The sequence below is a fragment of the Phalacrocorax carbo genome, chromosome 18 (genome assembly GCF_963921805.1).
Source record: "Phalacrocorax carbo chromosome 18, bPhaCar2.1, whole genome shotgun sequence".
In the NCBI taxonomy this organism is placed as follows: domain Eukaryota; kingdom Metazoa; phylum Chordata; class Aves; order Suliformes; family Phalacrocoracidae; genus Phalacrocorax; species Phalacrocorax carbo.
This window is the reverse complement of record NC_087530.1, coordinates 12,800,665-12,813,795: the sequence shown is the minus strand read 5'-3', so window position 1 is coordinate 12,813,795 and position 13,131 is coordinate 12,800,665. Positions and strand designations below refer to the sequence as shown.

The window sequence follows — 13,131 nt, the reverse complement described above, 5'->3', positions numbered from 1 at the left end:
CAGCTCTCATGATCCTCAAGATCAGGAGAGGCAGTTTCCCAAATATAGTTTCCTAGTCCAGGGGAGGAGGAAGGAGCCCCTGGGAGCATCCCGAAGTGCTCAGCTGCTAGGACACCACCTTCTGTGGTACCTGCTATGGTTACGCAGCAGCAAGGCAGATCCCAGGCTGAAACGAACACCCAGATGACCAGCCAGGCTGTCTGGGGATGGGCAGGATGAAAGGCCAGCAGAGAGGATTTTGAACGAAGTACTTTTTCCCAGAGAGGTGGAAGCTGCTTCATATGCTGCCAGACCTCAGTGCCTGTGAACACTGCCTGAGCCCTGGAGATGAGCATGCCTGAGGTGGCAGGGCTTCGCTGTGGACATGGGTTACCCTGGGTGGGTTGTGGTTTCTTCTGGGTGGATTTTAGGAGCTGAATAGAGCAGGAAGGGAAGGATGGAGTGGGATCTCAGAAATATAAATTCAAAGGAACACAGTCTCTGGAGACAGATGCCCACCACCACCAGATAATCTGGCTCCAGTGGGGCTTTCTGTGCGTAGTGCCCAGGGGCAGAGACCACATGCAGCCCCGCACCTGCTCTCTGGGTTTGGGTCTGGAGGATTCAGGCACCCATCTTCCACCTTCCACCAGCCCTGCAGCACTGCAGTGCTGAGAGGTCCCAAAGCTGAGTCTTGCCCCAGCCTGAGCTGGTGTATGAGTGGGGGTCCAGGGGAGCAGAGGGCTGCATTCGCAGCAAGGCAAGTGGAGGGAAGGTGAGTTGGATGGTGGTGGTAGTTGCAGCCCTCTACCTCAGTCTCCGTGGTCAAGTCCCCATGGCCTTTCTCCACTCACCCCCTCATGCCCATGGGATTTCCAGCCTCACTGTGCTCCTTGCCCCACCTCTGTCTGGCCACGGTCCTGCCCAATGGGAGGCACCCAGGATGGAAAATCATGGTGGGCTCTGAAACTGCTCTCACTTGGGTGAGCTCAGCCCAGGATTGCCCCTGGCTGCTCACCAGCCACAGATCCTGGGAGGACAACAGAAGGGACCACATGACCCAGTGCCCCAGTGCCCCAGGTTCTCCCCAGACAGCTACACCAAGGTCTGGGGTAAGTTTCTGTTTATTTGGCAAAAAGGAGGGACCGGGTGCTGGAGGAGCAGGAAACGTGTCAGAGCCTTGACCATTGAGCTCAAAAGAGGGGTGGCAGAGCAGCAGCCTGGAGCTTCAAAGCGTGGGTCTTGCATTGCTCAGCCAGAGCATCCACAAGCCAGTCCACACTTCCTAGGAGACAGCCGGGAGAGGTGGGCTAATAAGTATTTGAGCTGAGGAGGCTAATGGAGAGGGGCAAGCAGGGCTTTCCATCAGGATCAGTGTGTCCTCCTCCAACTAGCCCCAGCTCTGTAGGGGGAGCCATCTCCAGCACTAGATTTCTAACCTGTACACCTGAATGTGTACCAATGTGGTGGGCAATCACCTGCCAGAATGGGCCAAAAACAACCACATTTTGCATGGTGAGACACCAACCCAACCTCTGGCCAGTTTTGCCAGTCCACAACCCCAAGGTCCCTTTGGCAAGAGCCGGTATCCCAGCTCTCACTGTTAGATGAGCTCTGCAGCTGTTTCTCCACCGAACTGGTGGTTTTGGTTCAAGTGCCCTTGCTCACTGCTGGGCATTTGCACCCTGGGGGTCCTGCTTCAGAGCAGCTCCAAGGGCAATGGTCCTACCTGGGTGCAAGCTCCAGTGCAGGTTCAAACAACTCGGCCCCCAGAGTAATTAGAGGAGTTCATGGTGGCCTTTGCTAGGGCACCAAGGGGGGGGGGGGGGGGGGGGGGGGGGGCAATTTCCAGCTGAGGACATTGCAAACTCCATGTTGCACTGCAGCAACTCACCTATGCTTCATCAAGGCTGCATTCCTCTGAAAATAAAGAGAAAGGCTGAGTTCAGGGCTGTGGTCTGGCTAGTCCCATTTAGTACCCAAAATAGACAACCCAGGAATGAACTTGAACAAGGTGAAAGCCAGGACATGCCAAGCCAGAACACCTCTTGCTGCCAGCACTTTCTTCTGCCAGCTCAGACCACAAAGTGGTGGCAGTGATGGGCTGAGCTAGTCCATGCCAAGTGTGTCCCACCTCCCCATATTGACTGAGCCAGCCAACATGGTTCTGGGTAGTGCTCACCCTGGCTGGGCAGCATCCTGATCATCTCATCAGTGAAGCTCTTTTCCTTCACAAGCTTCTTGAACAGTGCTGTGATTTTGGGGCTCACCTCCCGGGTCCTGCCTAAAGGCAAAGACATGAGTTAGCTCCAGGCTATGGCTTGCCCCTGCTTCTCGTGGTTAGGTGGTGAGTGCACCCAGGTGAGGACAGGATGGATGACAGTCCCTGGGAGAAGGCTGGATGCAGTGGTGGAGGTCCTGGAGAGCAGTGGTGGCCAGGCACATGAGACACCCCTCCCAGGGGACAAGACAAAGTGGATGTCCTGGCACCAGCATAGTGCCTCCTCTCTTGGTTCCCATCCCTACCGTTTCTGCCCCACCTTGTACCAGGACCCCCACTCTTTGCCCCATTTCACCAAGCGACTTACCCAAGGCCATGGACTGCCAGCACAGCACAAAAGCCTGAGCCCCAGCCGCCCCTGAAAGTCCCAAGTCACTGCCCCTTCCCCTGCCATGCAGGGGACATGCAGCAGCCCCAGCCCTGCTCCCGCACCCCAACCAGGGCAGGAGGGCAGTGGAGAGGAGGGGGTATCTCCTGTGGAATCCTGCCTCCTGGCCTCTCAGGACACTGTGAAGCACCCTGTCAGAGGTGTTCACCCTGGTCAGACCACCACTGGTTACGCACTGTAGAGCCTCAGCATGTGCAAGGTCCTCCCATCCTTCACTCTGGAGGCAAAGATAACTGCATATGTCTTGCCATCGGTATCCACCACCTGCACTGTTTTATTGCCTCTTTCTGCAAATAGAAAGGGAGGAAAGCAAAAAATTAATTACTTCCTCCTGAGAATTCCCACACTGCAAAAGGGCTGTAAGAGTGTGAAGCCCCATACAGGATGCCAAGGGCCAGGTCCACCCAGCCTGTCTTTCTCCTGGGTCTCCCCCTCCTGGTTTTTCTTCTTGCTAAGTCTCCTCTGAAAGCCTGGGGGAGCCCACAGATCACAGCAGAGTGGAGGAACGGGAGATGAACACAGGAGGGTCTGGGGATAGTCACTGCAGACAGCAAAGTAGTTTGGCCAGTGTCATCTAATATGTGGGCTGGGTAAGGTAGGAAATACACTTGCGAACATCCTTGTGAACATCCATTCACAGCCCCATGGCAAAACAAACCTGCTCTGCCCCAGGGTTTAAGCTTGGTCTGAATGTGTCCATCTTATCCCATAGCAGCTTCCCAGAGGGAGGGAGTGGGGGGGTCCACCATGCTGATGGTCACTAGCTCTGGCACGGACCAGCCCTGAGGTGCAGCTGGCAACTGGCCACAGAGGGATGTCCTACCCCAGGACCTCAGGAGAGGCAGACAGGCACCCCTGAGGGCCAGGTGCTCTGGGACAACCAGCCGCTTCAGACAGGGATGGTGGGAAGTGCCTCCACCCTGTCCTGGGGGCTGGGATCCCTCCACTCACCAGAGCTGTAATATTCACCCGGGATGCCTGTTGCTTGTAGAATCATCTCCGATTTCTTACATCCCTCTGGGCTGCAAAACAGTGAAGGATGCTCTGGCTGGGGTGAATTGACCCCCCCTTTCCCCTCCCCTGGGGACACTGGCTCCAGGGTCGCTACCCCAAATGTGGGACTTGCTGTTCAGGGTTGAGGTGGTATGGCCAGAGGTAGGGGACAGCCGGCACCCTTGGAGCAACGGGTGCCTGGGTTGGCAGAGCACAATGCTGGCACCTGAGGATTGCCCCATGACGTGCTGAGCTGGTGGGATGAGGCTGGTCCTGCTGGGAAAGCTTTAATCGTAGGGTCTCTTATTCTGCTGCATCCCTGCCGGGAGCACCAGGGTGCCTCAGCCTCTGTGGTGTGACTGCTCCTGGCTGGTGCTGCCCTGAGTCTGCCTGGCCTGTCCTGAAGAAGGTGTCCCCACAATGCAGCAGTCCCAAGCCCCTGTTTCACACTGCGGGGCTGGTGGCCCTGCCCAGGTCTTTGGTGGGTGCTGGGTAGAGGAACCTAGGTGGAGACTCACTGGTAAAGGTCCAAGGACGAGGTCAGTCAGTGAAGCCCATGGAGAAAAGTGCTTGGAACTTACCTGGGAATGGCAAAGGAGACCTTCAGGTTGCCCTCCCCCAAGTCTGCAATGGTGGCCATTGCCATCTTCAGCTCATCCTTCTTTTGGAGGTAGCTCTCGGAGTCGGAGGCCAGAGCAATAATGTGCCATTTCCCTGCAATCTGGCAGTGAAGGTGAGCTGTGAGTCCAGAGGAACAGGCAGGGGCTGTCCCCCTTCAGGGACTGAGCCAGGACACCCTTGGGCCATGGGACACCCACATCCCCTCCAGGCAGCGAAATCCTTGCTGGGGGACCTATGCTGGAGCTGGGTGACTGCCCTCACCTGGGTGTGACAGCAGAGCCAGCGGTGGCTGTGGGGTCCCCAGCTGTTCCCAGTACCAAAACACCTCTCCAGTCTCCACCCTGGTGACTGGAGGCCATGCTCCCACCTTCCCTTCCCCAGGATGCTACACACTACCTTGCTTCTGTCCAGCCCCGCAGCCCCAAGGACCTCAGCCTCCACGCGCAGCAAGCAGAGCAGGGCCAGGCTCAGGCTCAGCCCCGTGGTCCTCATCTCGCTGCAGCCTGCTCCGGCTTCACCAGCAGGATGGAGAATGGTGTTGGGGCTGCCGGTTTTATAGCGCTGTGCTCCCCCACTCCGCCCACCCCCGTGCTGCTGCGTGCTGAGATGCATGGGTAATGCTGCCCGTGTTGGCTTGGGCAAGGTGGTTTCAAAAGGCTGAAGTCACCTCAGGGTAAACAGCCTCCTGTCTTGCGGAAGAAGGGAAGTGCCTGCAAGCCCCAGAAAGGGGCTGAGAAGCGGGGTTGCAGGAGCTGTTGCGCTAGCACTGAAATTTAGGATTTTCCTTGTTTCTTAGTTGCTTGTGAAAGAACAAAGAGAGCATTTGTTTCCCAGCTGGTTGATGGATGGCTGCCGGGAGGAGCAGGGAGGTCCTTCCCAGCATTGGCCACGGCAGCACCATCACCCAGTGACCCATCACAAAGAGGCTCAGTGACCTGCCCCGAGGCTGCTGCCAGGATCATGCCGCCAGCATGACCCGACCCGTGGTGCCTGCACAGGCTCACCCACCTGCTCTGGGGCACTCAGGGTTCACAAAGCAGGATGCACCCAGAGCCAGGCAAGCAGAGAATGGAGTTCATGTTACTGTGGGACTGTGCCCTCCTTCCCAGGGTGTGTTGTCCCGTCCCCTGTGCACCGGCTCTGACAGGCTCTTGAGGTCACAGTCCCAAAAGGGTCCATGCTGTTTCCTGCAGCCCGTACCTGGCTGGGCACTGAGGGACCCTTGGTCTGGGGCAGGAGAGCAGTGGCGGGGAGGGTCGGGGAGCAGCGAATGACTCCAGTCTGCAGGAGGTGGAGGGAGATGGAGGAAGGGCGCTGGCTGCCCTTGGGGCTCATTGCAGCATGGTCCTACCTTGGTCAGTGGGCAGATGGGGGCACCAAGGGGGCCAAGAGACAGGTGTGGGGGTCCCAGTTCTGCCATGCATTTACCCTGGGCAGCCACAGTGCAGCCCCACTCCTGCCGATGTGGCCCTGGGAGTGGGGGCTGAGCAGGGAAAGAGGTGTCTTGGGGATGAGCTGCCTGCTGGGAGCCAGAGCCAATGCAGGCAGGGCTGGGCAGCCTGCCTGCTTAATGCTGCCTGCCCAGACCTGCTGCCCACCCATCTGAGCTTCGTGAGCCAGACCCTGTTCATCCCAGCTTGATTCTCCCCTGCTCACACCCCTGGCAGCTGCCCCACTACACTTTTCCCATCCTCTGCTCCCTATCCTCCCTATGCTGGGTGCAGCAAACAACACAGCAAAGGAGCCCCCAACACCCCTGGGGTGCTGAGAGGAAGGGTCAGATCCAGGACCACTGGGCTCAGGGTGTCAGGGACCCTGGAAGGACCCCTGCTCCTGCCAACAATAGCACTGAGTTCTGGGGCAGCTTCTGCACCGATTTATTTAGGAGGGTGAGGTGAGATTCTAGCACGGGCAGCAGGTCCAACAGAGCCCAGCTGGGGAGGGTGGGAAGGAGCACCACAGAGGAGGGAGGAGAGCCTGGTTTCCACCAGGTCTGGAGGACACATGGCCCTGGCATTGGCCCCTTCAGCTGCAGGGAGGCAGGGCAGACGGACAAGCCATTAGAGCAGGGGAAAGCCAATGTGACGCAGAGACCTGAGGCAGGCGGAGGGCTCCCGGGGAGACTGCGAGTCCCTGCTCAGCCCAGGCCATGCCAGGAGGGAGACCCAGCTTCCCCTGGCCACACTCACCTGATGCACTGATCTGTTGAAAAGCAAAGAGAGGAGTGAGCATGCCACAGGCCGTGCCCTGAGCCCCTACACAGCATCCCCAAGTAGAGGGGCTGTGCACGACACCCCGTGCCTTCCTGGCACTCACCTGACTTGGGCAGAACAGTCAGAGTGTCATTGGTCAAGCCCACGGTGGGGATGAGCTTGTTGAAATTCTCCAGGACCTGGGGGCTCACATCCTGCTCCCTTGCTGCAGCCAGACATCAAAAATGGGGGCTGGTGGGTGTGGGGGAACCCAGCAGTGAGCCCCATTCTGGGGGTCTGGCTCCTGCAGGGCAGTGATGGGACCCCAGGGAAGGGCAAAGGTTAAGCCATGGCGGTGCAGGGTGGACCCTGGGCACCCAGCAGCTGCCCTGGCCTGGCAGCAAAGAGGCACAAGCTCCTTGGAGTGGGTGACCGACCTGCCTGGGGCAGTATGGGGCAGCTGGTGGGGTTGGGGGGCCACAGCTGGACTGGCACACTGCAGGGGGGCTTTGGATCAAACCTTAATAAACTGCGGATACTTTTGGTGCAAAGTTTCATTCACCCCAAAATGAATTCCCTAGGTGTGCCTGGGTGCCAGCATGTTGGGTACCAACGTAGTGGCCTGCAGCAGTGGTGGGGAGCCCGTCTCCTGCCCCAGGGAACCATGGGCGCCCGTCCCCACTCCCAGTACCCACTGAGGAGCTGCAGTGTGGTGCTGGGCACCTGCCCACTCTGCTGGAGTTCACGCACAATGGCATAGTGGCTGTAGTCTGTCTCCATCACACGCAGGTCCTTCTTGTCTTGAGCTGCTAAAGAACCCCAGATGGTGCCTGGGTGGGCGACATGGCACAGCCCAGACACCTCCGTGACCCCCACCAGGGTTCATGGCTCAGGGCTTGAGCCCCAGATTTGTCTGAGCGGGGTATGAGAAGGGTACTCCTTCGCAATCCAGAGGAGACAGGCACCCACCCACAGCACGACCTCTCGCTGAGCAATGGAGGCAGAGGGACCAAACCCACCTCCCGCTGCTCCCTGGGCACAGGGAACTGGTGATGCCCACCCTCCATTCCAGGGTGTCCGTGGCTCCAATACCCCCTGGCCACACATACCCATGTAGTGCCCTGCCTGCATGCTTTGCTGGAAGAGCAGCTCAATCTTTTGGCATCTGTCCAGCCTGGAAAGGAAAAATGGAAATGGCAAACATGGCTGGACACCACGTGGGGAGGACAGCAGGGTGGCGGGGCAGGGGAGTGCCCTGCCAGGAAGCAGGCAGGGCCGGATGCATGGGGCAGTGGGTCGGGGGGAGGATGCTCCTCACCCAGCCACCTTGGTGGGGAGGGGAGGCCCCTGGCCCAAGAGGGACGTGGCGAGCAGGACAGGCACTCACAGGGGCCAGAGAAGCTTCAGAGCCAGGTCCCCCTCCGGTGTGAAGCTGATGGTGGCGATGGACAACTTCAACCCGTCCTTCATCTTCAGGAACATGGAACAGTTGGAAACAACAGCTGCAACATGCCACTTCCCTGCAAACTGTAGCAGGACATCACCAGTGGGGTCTCGGAAAGCCATGGGGACCTGCCACCTGCCTGTGTGCAGAACAACCTGCCCTGCCCTGTGCCAGGAGGGTGGGCACAGTGCCTGGCCCAGGTTCCCTGGGGAAGCACCACAAACTCAGGGGCATCATGTCCCCGGGTGTTCGTTTCCCTGCAGCGGGTCTGGCCACAGCAGGCAGGAGCTGGCTGGGACTAATCCAATTTTGCACAGGCATCCACACGGCCAGGCAGCTGCCCTGGTGCTGGGACTGGGGACTGCCTGAGGGTGCCTGCCTGTGCCTGGGGATACAGCATGGGCACCCTGCCCCAGGCAGCCCAACCAGCCCAGGCAGGACCGGCCTCGTGGGCACCCTGTGCCCTTACCTTCTTGGCATTGAAGCCTGGCTGTACGGGGACATCAGCCCCTGCCTGGAGCATGCAGAGCAGGGCCAGCACCATGCTGGGCAGCAACACTGTCATCCTTGTCCAGAGGCTCAATGTGGGCAGGAGAGGCTGCATGGACCTGCCTCTTCCCACACCCACCTTTATAGCCCCCACCACTGGCAGCACCCACTGCCCGCCTCCACTTTATGCAACAGGTTACAAAAGAGCAGGGATAACTTTTACTCGTGTTAGGTGACAGCGTTGGCCCCTTCGCCCTCTAATTGCCCAGTCCTGGATGAACGCAGCCTTGTGTGAGACCCAGCCTGGAGCACGCTGGGAGCTGGGTGATGCCCCACGCCTGGTGCTGTGTCTAGGGAGGGGGATGAGAGTGCCCCCAGTCCCCCACTCTTGGCTGTTGCCCACTGGCCCTAGGGTCTGGCAGTGCCGGGATGGATCCTGCCTCAAGAAGGAGGATGGTTGGGCTAGTATTTAGCCTGGGGTTGAGCCTCAGCCCTGTGCCCCCCTAGAAGGGGTTGCGGCTTCACAGGCTGCTGGCAGTGGGCACAGACCCCGCTCCTGGAGAAGGTCCAGGCTCATGGCATGGAGAGCAGGCAGGCAGCCAGGGCTAAGCCACATCCAGACCTCACAGTTGTTGCTCTGGTTCATGTCCATCCTGCCCCCACATTTTTGGAGAGAACTCCCCTGTGATTGCCCATTGCCCCATCCCCATGCTGCCAGCCTGCTGTCTGACAGGGGAACTGAGGCAGGGAGGCAGGAGTTGCCCAGGGTGCCCGAGGGGGCAGACAGGAGTGGATCCCAGTCCTGGGTGCTCCTTTTCTCTGGATGGGGCAAGTCTGGTGGCCAGGCAGAACCATGGCGCAGGGTTGCAAGTCCACATGGGGTCCCACCCTTGGCAGCCCCACAGCCAGGAACTGGGATCAGCCCTGACCCCCAGCACCAGCCCCAGCCCAGCCCACCAGCACCAGCTGTGCTTCCCCCTCCCCATTGCCCCATTAGGGCTTCCTCTGCAATGACCCAGTAGGCAAGGGCAGGGGTCTGGTTTTATACAGGCTTTAATAGTGATGGGGGAACAGGTGTGGGATGTGAAGCCAGGGAGCGAAGGCTGCTGTGGTGCTGGGGGTGTGGTGGGGGCGAGACAGGGTAGGACAGGGTGCTCGCCAGCTCATGGTGCTCTTGGGACTCTGGCCAGCAGCAACTGGTACATCTGCCTGGAAGAGATGGGGGGCAGGGGGTAGCGCAGCTGAGCTGGGGGAATCAGGGGGACACATGAGGGGACATCGGCCCTGCCAGCTCAGCACCAAGTGGGTGGGCATCCACCACCCAGGGCCTGGGGCAACAAAAGAACCACCCCATGGGATGGGTTGGGGTGGGGGATCCCCAGCAGTGGAAAGGGGGACCCCAGCAAGAGGAGCAGCCTCGGGGGCCCAGGAAAGGAATGGGTACTCTGTGGGGTGGAGCAGCTCTGAGCAACCCCTGTACCCTCCCACATGGTTGGTCTGAGCCCCAGTGAAGGCAGGACTCACCTAGGCAGCATCTGCCATGCATTTGTCTGCAGGAGGAAGAAAAGCAGAGATCAGCTCCTCCAGGGGCTGGGGGATCATTGACCCCTGCTGAGGGACCCTGCATGGAGCTCTGCCTAGCAGCACCCCATGGTTGGCCCCATGCTGGCCCCACAGGGAGGCAAGGAGAAGGCAGGAGGGTGTTCTCTCAGCCCCGCCTGGGGTACCTCACCCCCTGCTCCCCAACACTCTCCTGCCCCTCCAGCCTCTCCCACTGGTGTTCTCACCTGTCTGGGGCAGGATGAGGATGTCTTCATCCATCAGGCCCTGCTCCCTGGAGAACTGGGTGAACCTCTCGAGGCGCTCAGGACTGAGCTCCTTCGTCCGGCCTGCAGCCGAAAACAGGGTGAGAGGCAGCCCCCCCACCCCGCACCCTCTAGTGAGGGGTCACACTGCCCCAGGGCATGGGCAGCCCAGCAACGGACAGTGTCCCCACAAAGGAGGGTCCAACCCAACTGCCTCATGGGTCATCCCAGCTTGGGAGGTAATGCTGCCCTTCTCCCATGGGAGATATCCCCCACTGAGGACATCCCGGGGGGTCCTGGGGGGTGGGTGGCATGGAGGTCCCAGGGCAGACATACTGTAGAGCAGAACCATGGTGGAGGAGCCGGTGCTCTTGGAGATCTGGGTGGCCACCAAGGCATACTCCTCATAGTTGGTCTCCACCACACGGATGTCGTGCTTGCTGCCCCAGCCTGCGGGGACACAGAGGGTACGGCTCAGCTCTGGGCATGGAGCCAGCCCCAAAGTGCTCCGGCAAGGGCAGGAGCAGGGACAGGAGACAGCAGGGCTGGGCTGGGAGCTGGGGGCACGTCAGGGTCTACCCTGCAGGAGGATGGGCTGGGAGCTGGGCACTCACGTGGGCTGGTGTAGCTGAACCGCCCCAGCTGCTCCGTCTTGGTGTAAAGGCTGTTCCTCTTCTCGCACTGGTCACCCCTGGGGAGCACAGCATGAGGATGTCAGAGGGGCCAAGGGGGATGCTCCAGCCCACGCACAGCCCCAGGCACCAGTGCCCACCACCCCAGCTGGGATGCGGGAGCACCCCCTGCTCACTCACCCCCTCCCCATGCTCATACTTGGGGTAGGTGGAGGTGACTTCCAGGTTCCCATCTGCGGTGCTGGAGATGACCGTGGTGCACATCTTCATCAGGTGCTTCTTCTCCTTGAACCAGTTGGAGTTGGAGGCCAGGCCAATGCTGTACCATCTCCCCGTGAGCTGCACACGACCTCCACTCAGTTGCCAGCTTGGCACAGACCCCATCTCACCCCTCAGCTGCCTGCCAGCCCCAGCCCAGGCCTCCTTCCCCTCCCCTGCCAGCCTGCACCCAGCGACAGGACAGCATCCTGGGGATCATCCTTCTCCCCCAGGGAGCTGCTACAGCTCTTGGCATCCATAAAACCCAGCAGCCAGGAGAGTGCTGATTTACCACATGCTCTTCACTGCCTGGTACTTGGGGTGATTCCTTCCTCTTCACCCCAAGCCTGGGAGGGGGTGACAGGACTGCCTGGCCCTGAGATGCCATTTGTATCCGTCTAGGGGCATGTCAGCACCCCCGGGCCAGCACGGCTCATCCTAGCCTGGTTGCTCCACTCAGAGGGGAGCCTTGGAGATGGGCTGCGCAGGGACCACCCTGGCAGGACATCCCTGCAGGATGTGCCTCCATCCTCATCACGTCCCTGGGGTAGCTGTGTCCCCCAGGACCCCTCCAGGGGCTCTCTGGAGGAGTAGGCAGCATGGCCCCTGCCCTGGCTCAGTAGAACCCCAGGGCTGTGGGGCTGGGACCCCAGCATGTAGCTGGGCTGGGGCTGTCCTGCACTGGGGGTAGGAAGGGGGGGTGCAAGCACCCGAGTACTCCAGCACCCCAGGGCTGGGAGAGCAGAAGGGTGCCCTGGATCCCCCAGCACAGGACCCTTGGTTTTTTGGGACCCTGAGTTGTGGGTGAATGGGGTCTGTGTCGGAGGGGTCCATAGCCCAGCTCCGTGCTGCCTGTGAAACTGAGCTTGCTTTTCTCAGTCCCTTCTGTAAAATCCCTGTGCATCTACACCCACCCCAGAGCACAGGAGGTGGCCTGGTCCCACACCTACTCAGTTCTGCCCCACAGGCTGGAGCCTGGATCCTGCATCCGCTCTGGACCCACTGAGCCCAGGCCCTGGAAGCTCCCCAAGGACAGGGGCTGCTGGGGCACAGGCTGCCCTGCCCCTCCCAGTGCCAGGGCTAGCCTGGCCCCAAATCCATCTGCAACACCATCTCCGCACATTTTCAGGGCGAGGATCCCCCAAAACACCCCAAACCCCCATGCAGGTGATGCCGGGCGGCTGGGTCACCTTGTCCTGCTGGAAGTTGGTTTGCACGGGAATGCTGTCCTGTGCGTGCAGTGCCCCGAGCAGGGCCAGTCCCAGGAAGCCAAGCAGCGCGGGGTGCATGTCTGCTGCCGAGCCGAGCTGAGCGGAGCAAGAGGAGGCTTGTGGAGTGCTGCAGTGCTGGAGAATCAGGCAAGCCCCTATTTATGGGCGGGCTGTGCAGTGGCCCCAGGAGGGCCAGCCCTGCCTCCCCCCCAGTGCCGTTATGCAAGCAGGAGCAGGGGCAAGCGCTGAAGCCAAAGGGCAGTTGGGGAACCTGCAAATGTTTCCCTCCTGTCGATATGACATGTTTGCTTCGGGGTGCCAAACTACTCCGCAGCAAAAATACAGCTTGCAGCCAGCACGGCAGCTGTCCCTGCCCCCAGCGCTGCATAGCCAGGGGCCGGAGCGGGCAGCTGGGGCTACCCACAGGCACAGGCAGGAGGCCAGGACCGGGCTCCAGGGCTTGCTGGCTGCCCCGTCCTTGCACGATGGTCTCACTCAGACTCAGAGAGGGGCCTAAGCGAGGTGGAGGGAATGTCAAGTGCCTGCTAGGCCCTGATCCAACCCATGGGACTTGTGGGCACCTTTGGGTGCTCCTGTGGGATGCCCTGCCTTGCCCTAAGCCAAGTCCCTGCATTACCCAAGGAAGTATCTTGGCTGGCCCCGCCACCTGTCAGGGCATGTCCCACCAAGGTGCAGCTCTGGTGCACCCCGATAGTGAGCTGGGGGTGTTGGAGGGGAGCCATACCCCAGCCTCAGGCAGCCCCGATGCCCAACTCCCTGGGGACCAGCACGCAGCCAGATGGACCCCCAGTGCTTCACCCCCCCATTGCCATGTCGT

General features: G+C 60.4%; 3 protein-coding genes across 4 annotated transcripts; all 3 read right to left on the bottom strand.

Annotated features, from left to right (window-relative positions):
• Window positions 1-1,093: 1,093 nt before the first annotated feature.
• LCNL1 (lipocalin like 1) lies at window positions 1,094-4,801 on the bottom strand. Of its 2 annotated transcripts, none has more exons than XM_064468609.1 (7): window positions 4,659-4,801; window positions 4,223-4,362; window positions 3,600-3,670; window positions 2,825-2,935; window positions 2,162-2,263; window positions 1,874-1,899; window positions 1,094-1,264 (listed from the first exon to the last, which is right to left on the bottom strand). In XM_064468609.1, the coding sequence occupies exons 1-6, from the start codon at window positions 4,752-4,754 to the stop codon at window positions 1,874-1,876; spliced, it is 546 nt and encodes a 181-aa protein (XP_064324679.1). In that variant the 5' UTR covers window positions 4,755-4,801; the 3' UTR covers window positions 1,094-1,264. The 2 variants fall into 2 exon arrangements, with proteins under 2 accessions (XP_064324679.1, XP_064324681.1); XM_064468611.1 differs by having other exon boundaries at window positions 4,692-4,801.
• Window positions 4,802-6,060: 1,259 nt separating this feature from the next.
• On the bottom strand, window positions 6,061-8,463 carry LOC104047087 (lipocalin-15-like). The gene is made up of 7 exons (XM_064469080.1): window positions 8,368-8,463; window positions 7,842-7,981; window positions 7,564-7,628; window positions 7,150-7,263; window positions 6,564-6,680; window positions 6,452-6,464; window positions 6,061-6,196 (listed from the first exon to the last, which is right to left on the bottom strand). The coding sequence occupies exons 1-7, from the start codon at window positions 8,461-8,463 to the stop codon at window positions 6,061-6,063; spliced, it is 681 nt and encodes a 226-aa protein (XP_064325150.1).
• A 959-nt stretch (window positions 8,464-9,422) lies between these two features.
• PTGDS (prostaglandin D2 synthase) lies at window positions 9,423-12,441 on the bottom strand. Its single transcript, XM_064468660.1, has 7 exons — window positions 12,273-12,441; window positions 11,024-11,163; window positions 10,807-10,883; window positions 10,529-10,642; window positions 10,175-10,276; window positions 9,912-9,937; window positions 9,423-9,596 (listed from the first exon to the last, which is right to left on the bottom strand). Exons 1-6 carry the CDS (start codon window positions 12,369-12,371, stop codon window positions 9,912-9,914), a joined length of 558 nt encoding a protein of 185 aa, XP_064324730.1. The 5' UTR covers window positions 12,372-12,441; the 3' UTR covers window positions 9,423-9,596.
• Window positions 12,442-13,131: the final 690 nt, after the last annotated feature.

Excerpts from the sequence above, each read along its gene's own strand:
- LCNL1 (XM_064468609.1), bottom strand. The coding sequence starts at position 4,754 with ATGAGGACCACGGGGCTGAGCCTGAGCCTGGCCCTGCTCTGCTTGCTG. Across the intron at positions 4,363-4,658 it reads CGGGGCTGGACAGAAGCAAG|ATTGCAGGGAAATGGCACAT; the intron begins GTAGTGTGTAGC and ends CTTCACTGCCAG. Across the intron at positions 2,936-3,599 it reads GGGTGAATATTACAGCTCTG|AAAGAGGCAATAAAACAGTG; the intron begins GTGAGTGGAGGG and ends TTCTATTTGCAG.
- LOC104047087 (XM_064469080.1), bottom strand. The coding sequence starts at position 8,463 with ATGACAGTGTTGCTGCCCAGCATGGTGCTGGCCCTGCTCTGCATGCTC. Across the intron at positions 7,982-8,367 it reads CAGGCTTCAATGCCAAGAAG|TTTGCAGGGAAGTGGCATGT; the intron begins GTAAGGGCACAG and ends GTCCTGCTACAG. Across the intron at positions 7,629-7,841 it reads CTGAAGCTTCTCTGGCCCCT|GCTGGACAGATGCCAAAAGA; the intron begins GTGAGTGCCTGT and ends TTTCCTTTCCAG.
- PTGDS (XM_064468660.1), bottom strand. The coding sequence starts at position 12,371 with ATGCACCCCGCGCTGCTTGGCTTCCTGGGACTGGCCCTGCTCGGGGCA. Across the intron at positions 10,643-10,806 it reads GTTCAGCTACACCAGCCCAC|GCTGGGGCAGCAAGCACGAC; the intron begins GTGAGTGCCCAG and ends GTGTCCCCGCAG. Across the intron at positions 9,938-10,174 it reads CCTCATCCTGCCCCAGACAG|ACAAATGCATGGCAGATGCT; the intron begins GTGAGAACACCA and ends TTCCTCCTGCAG.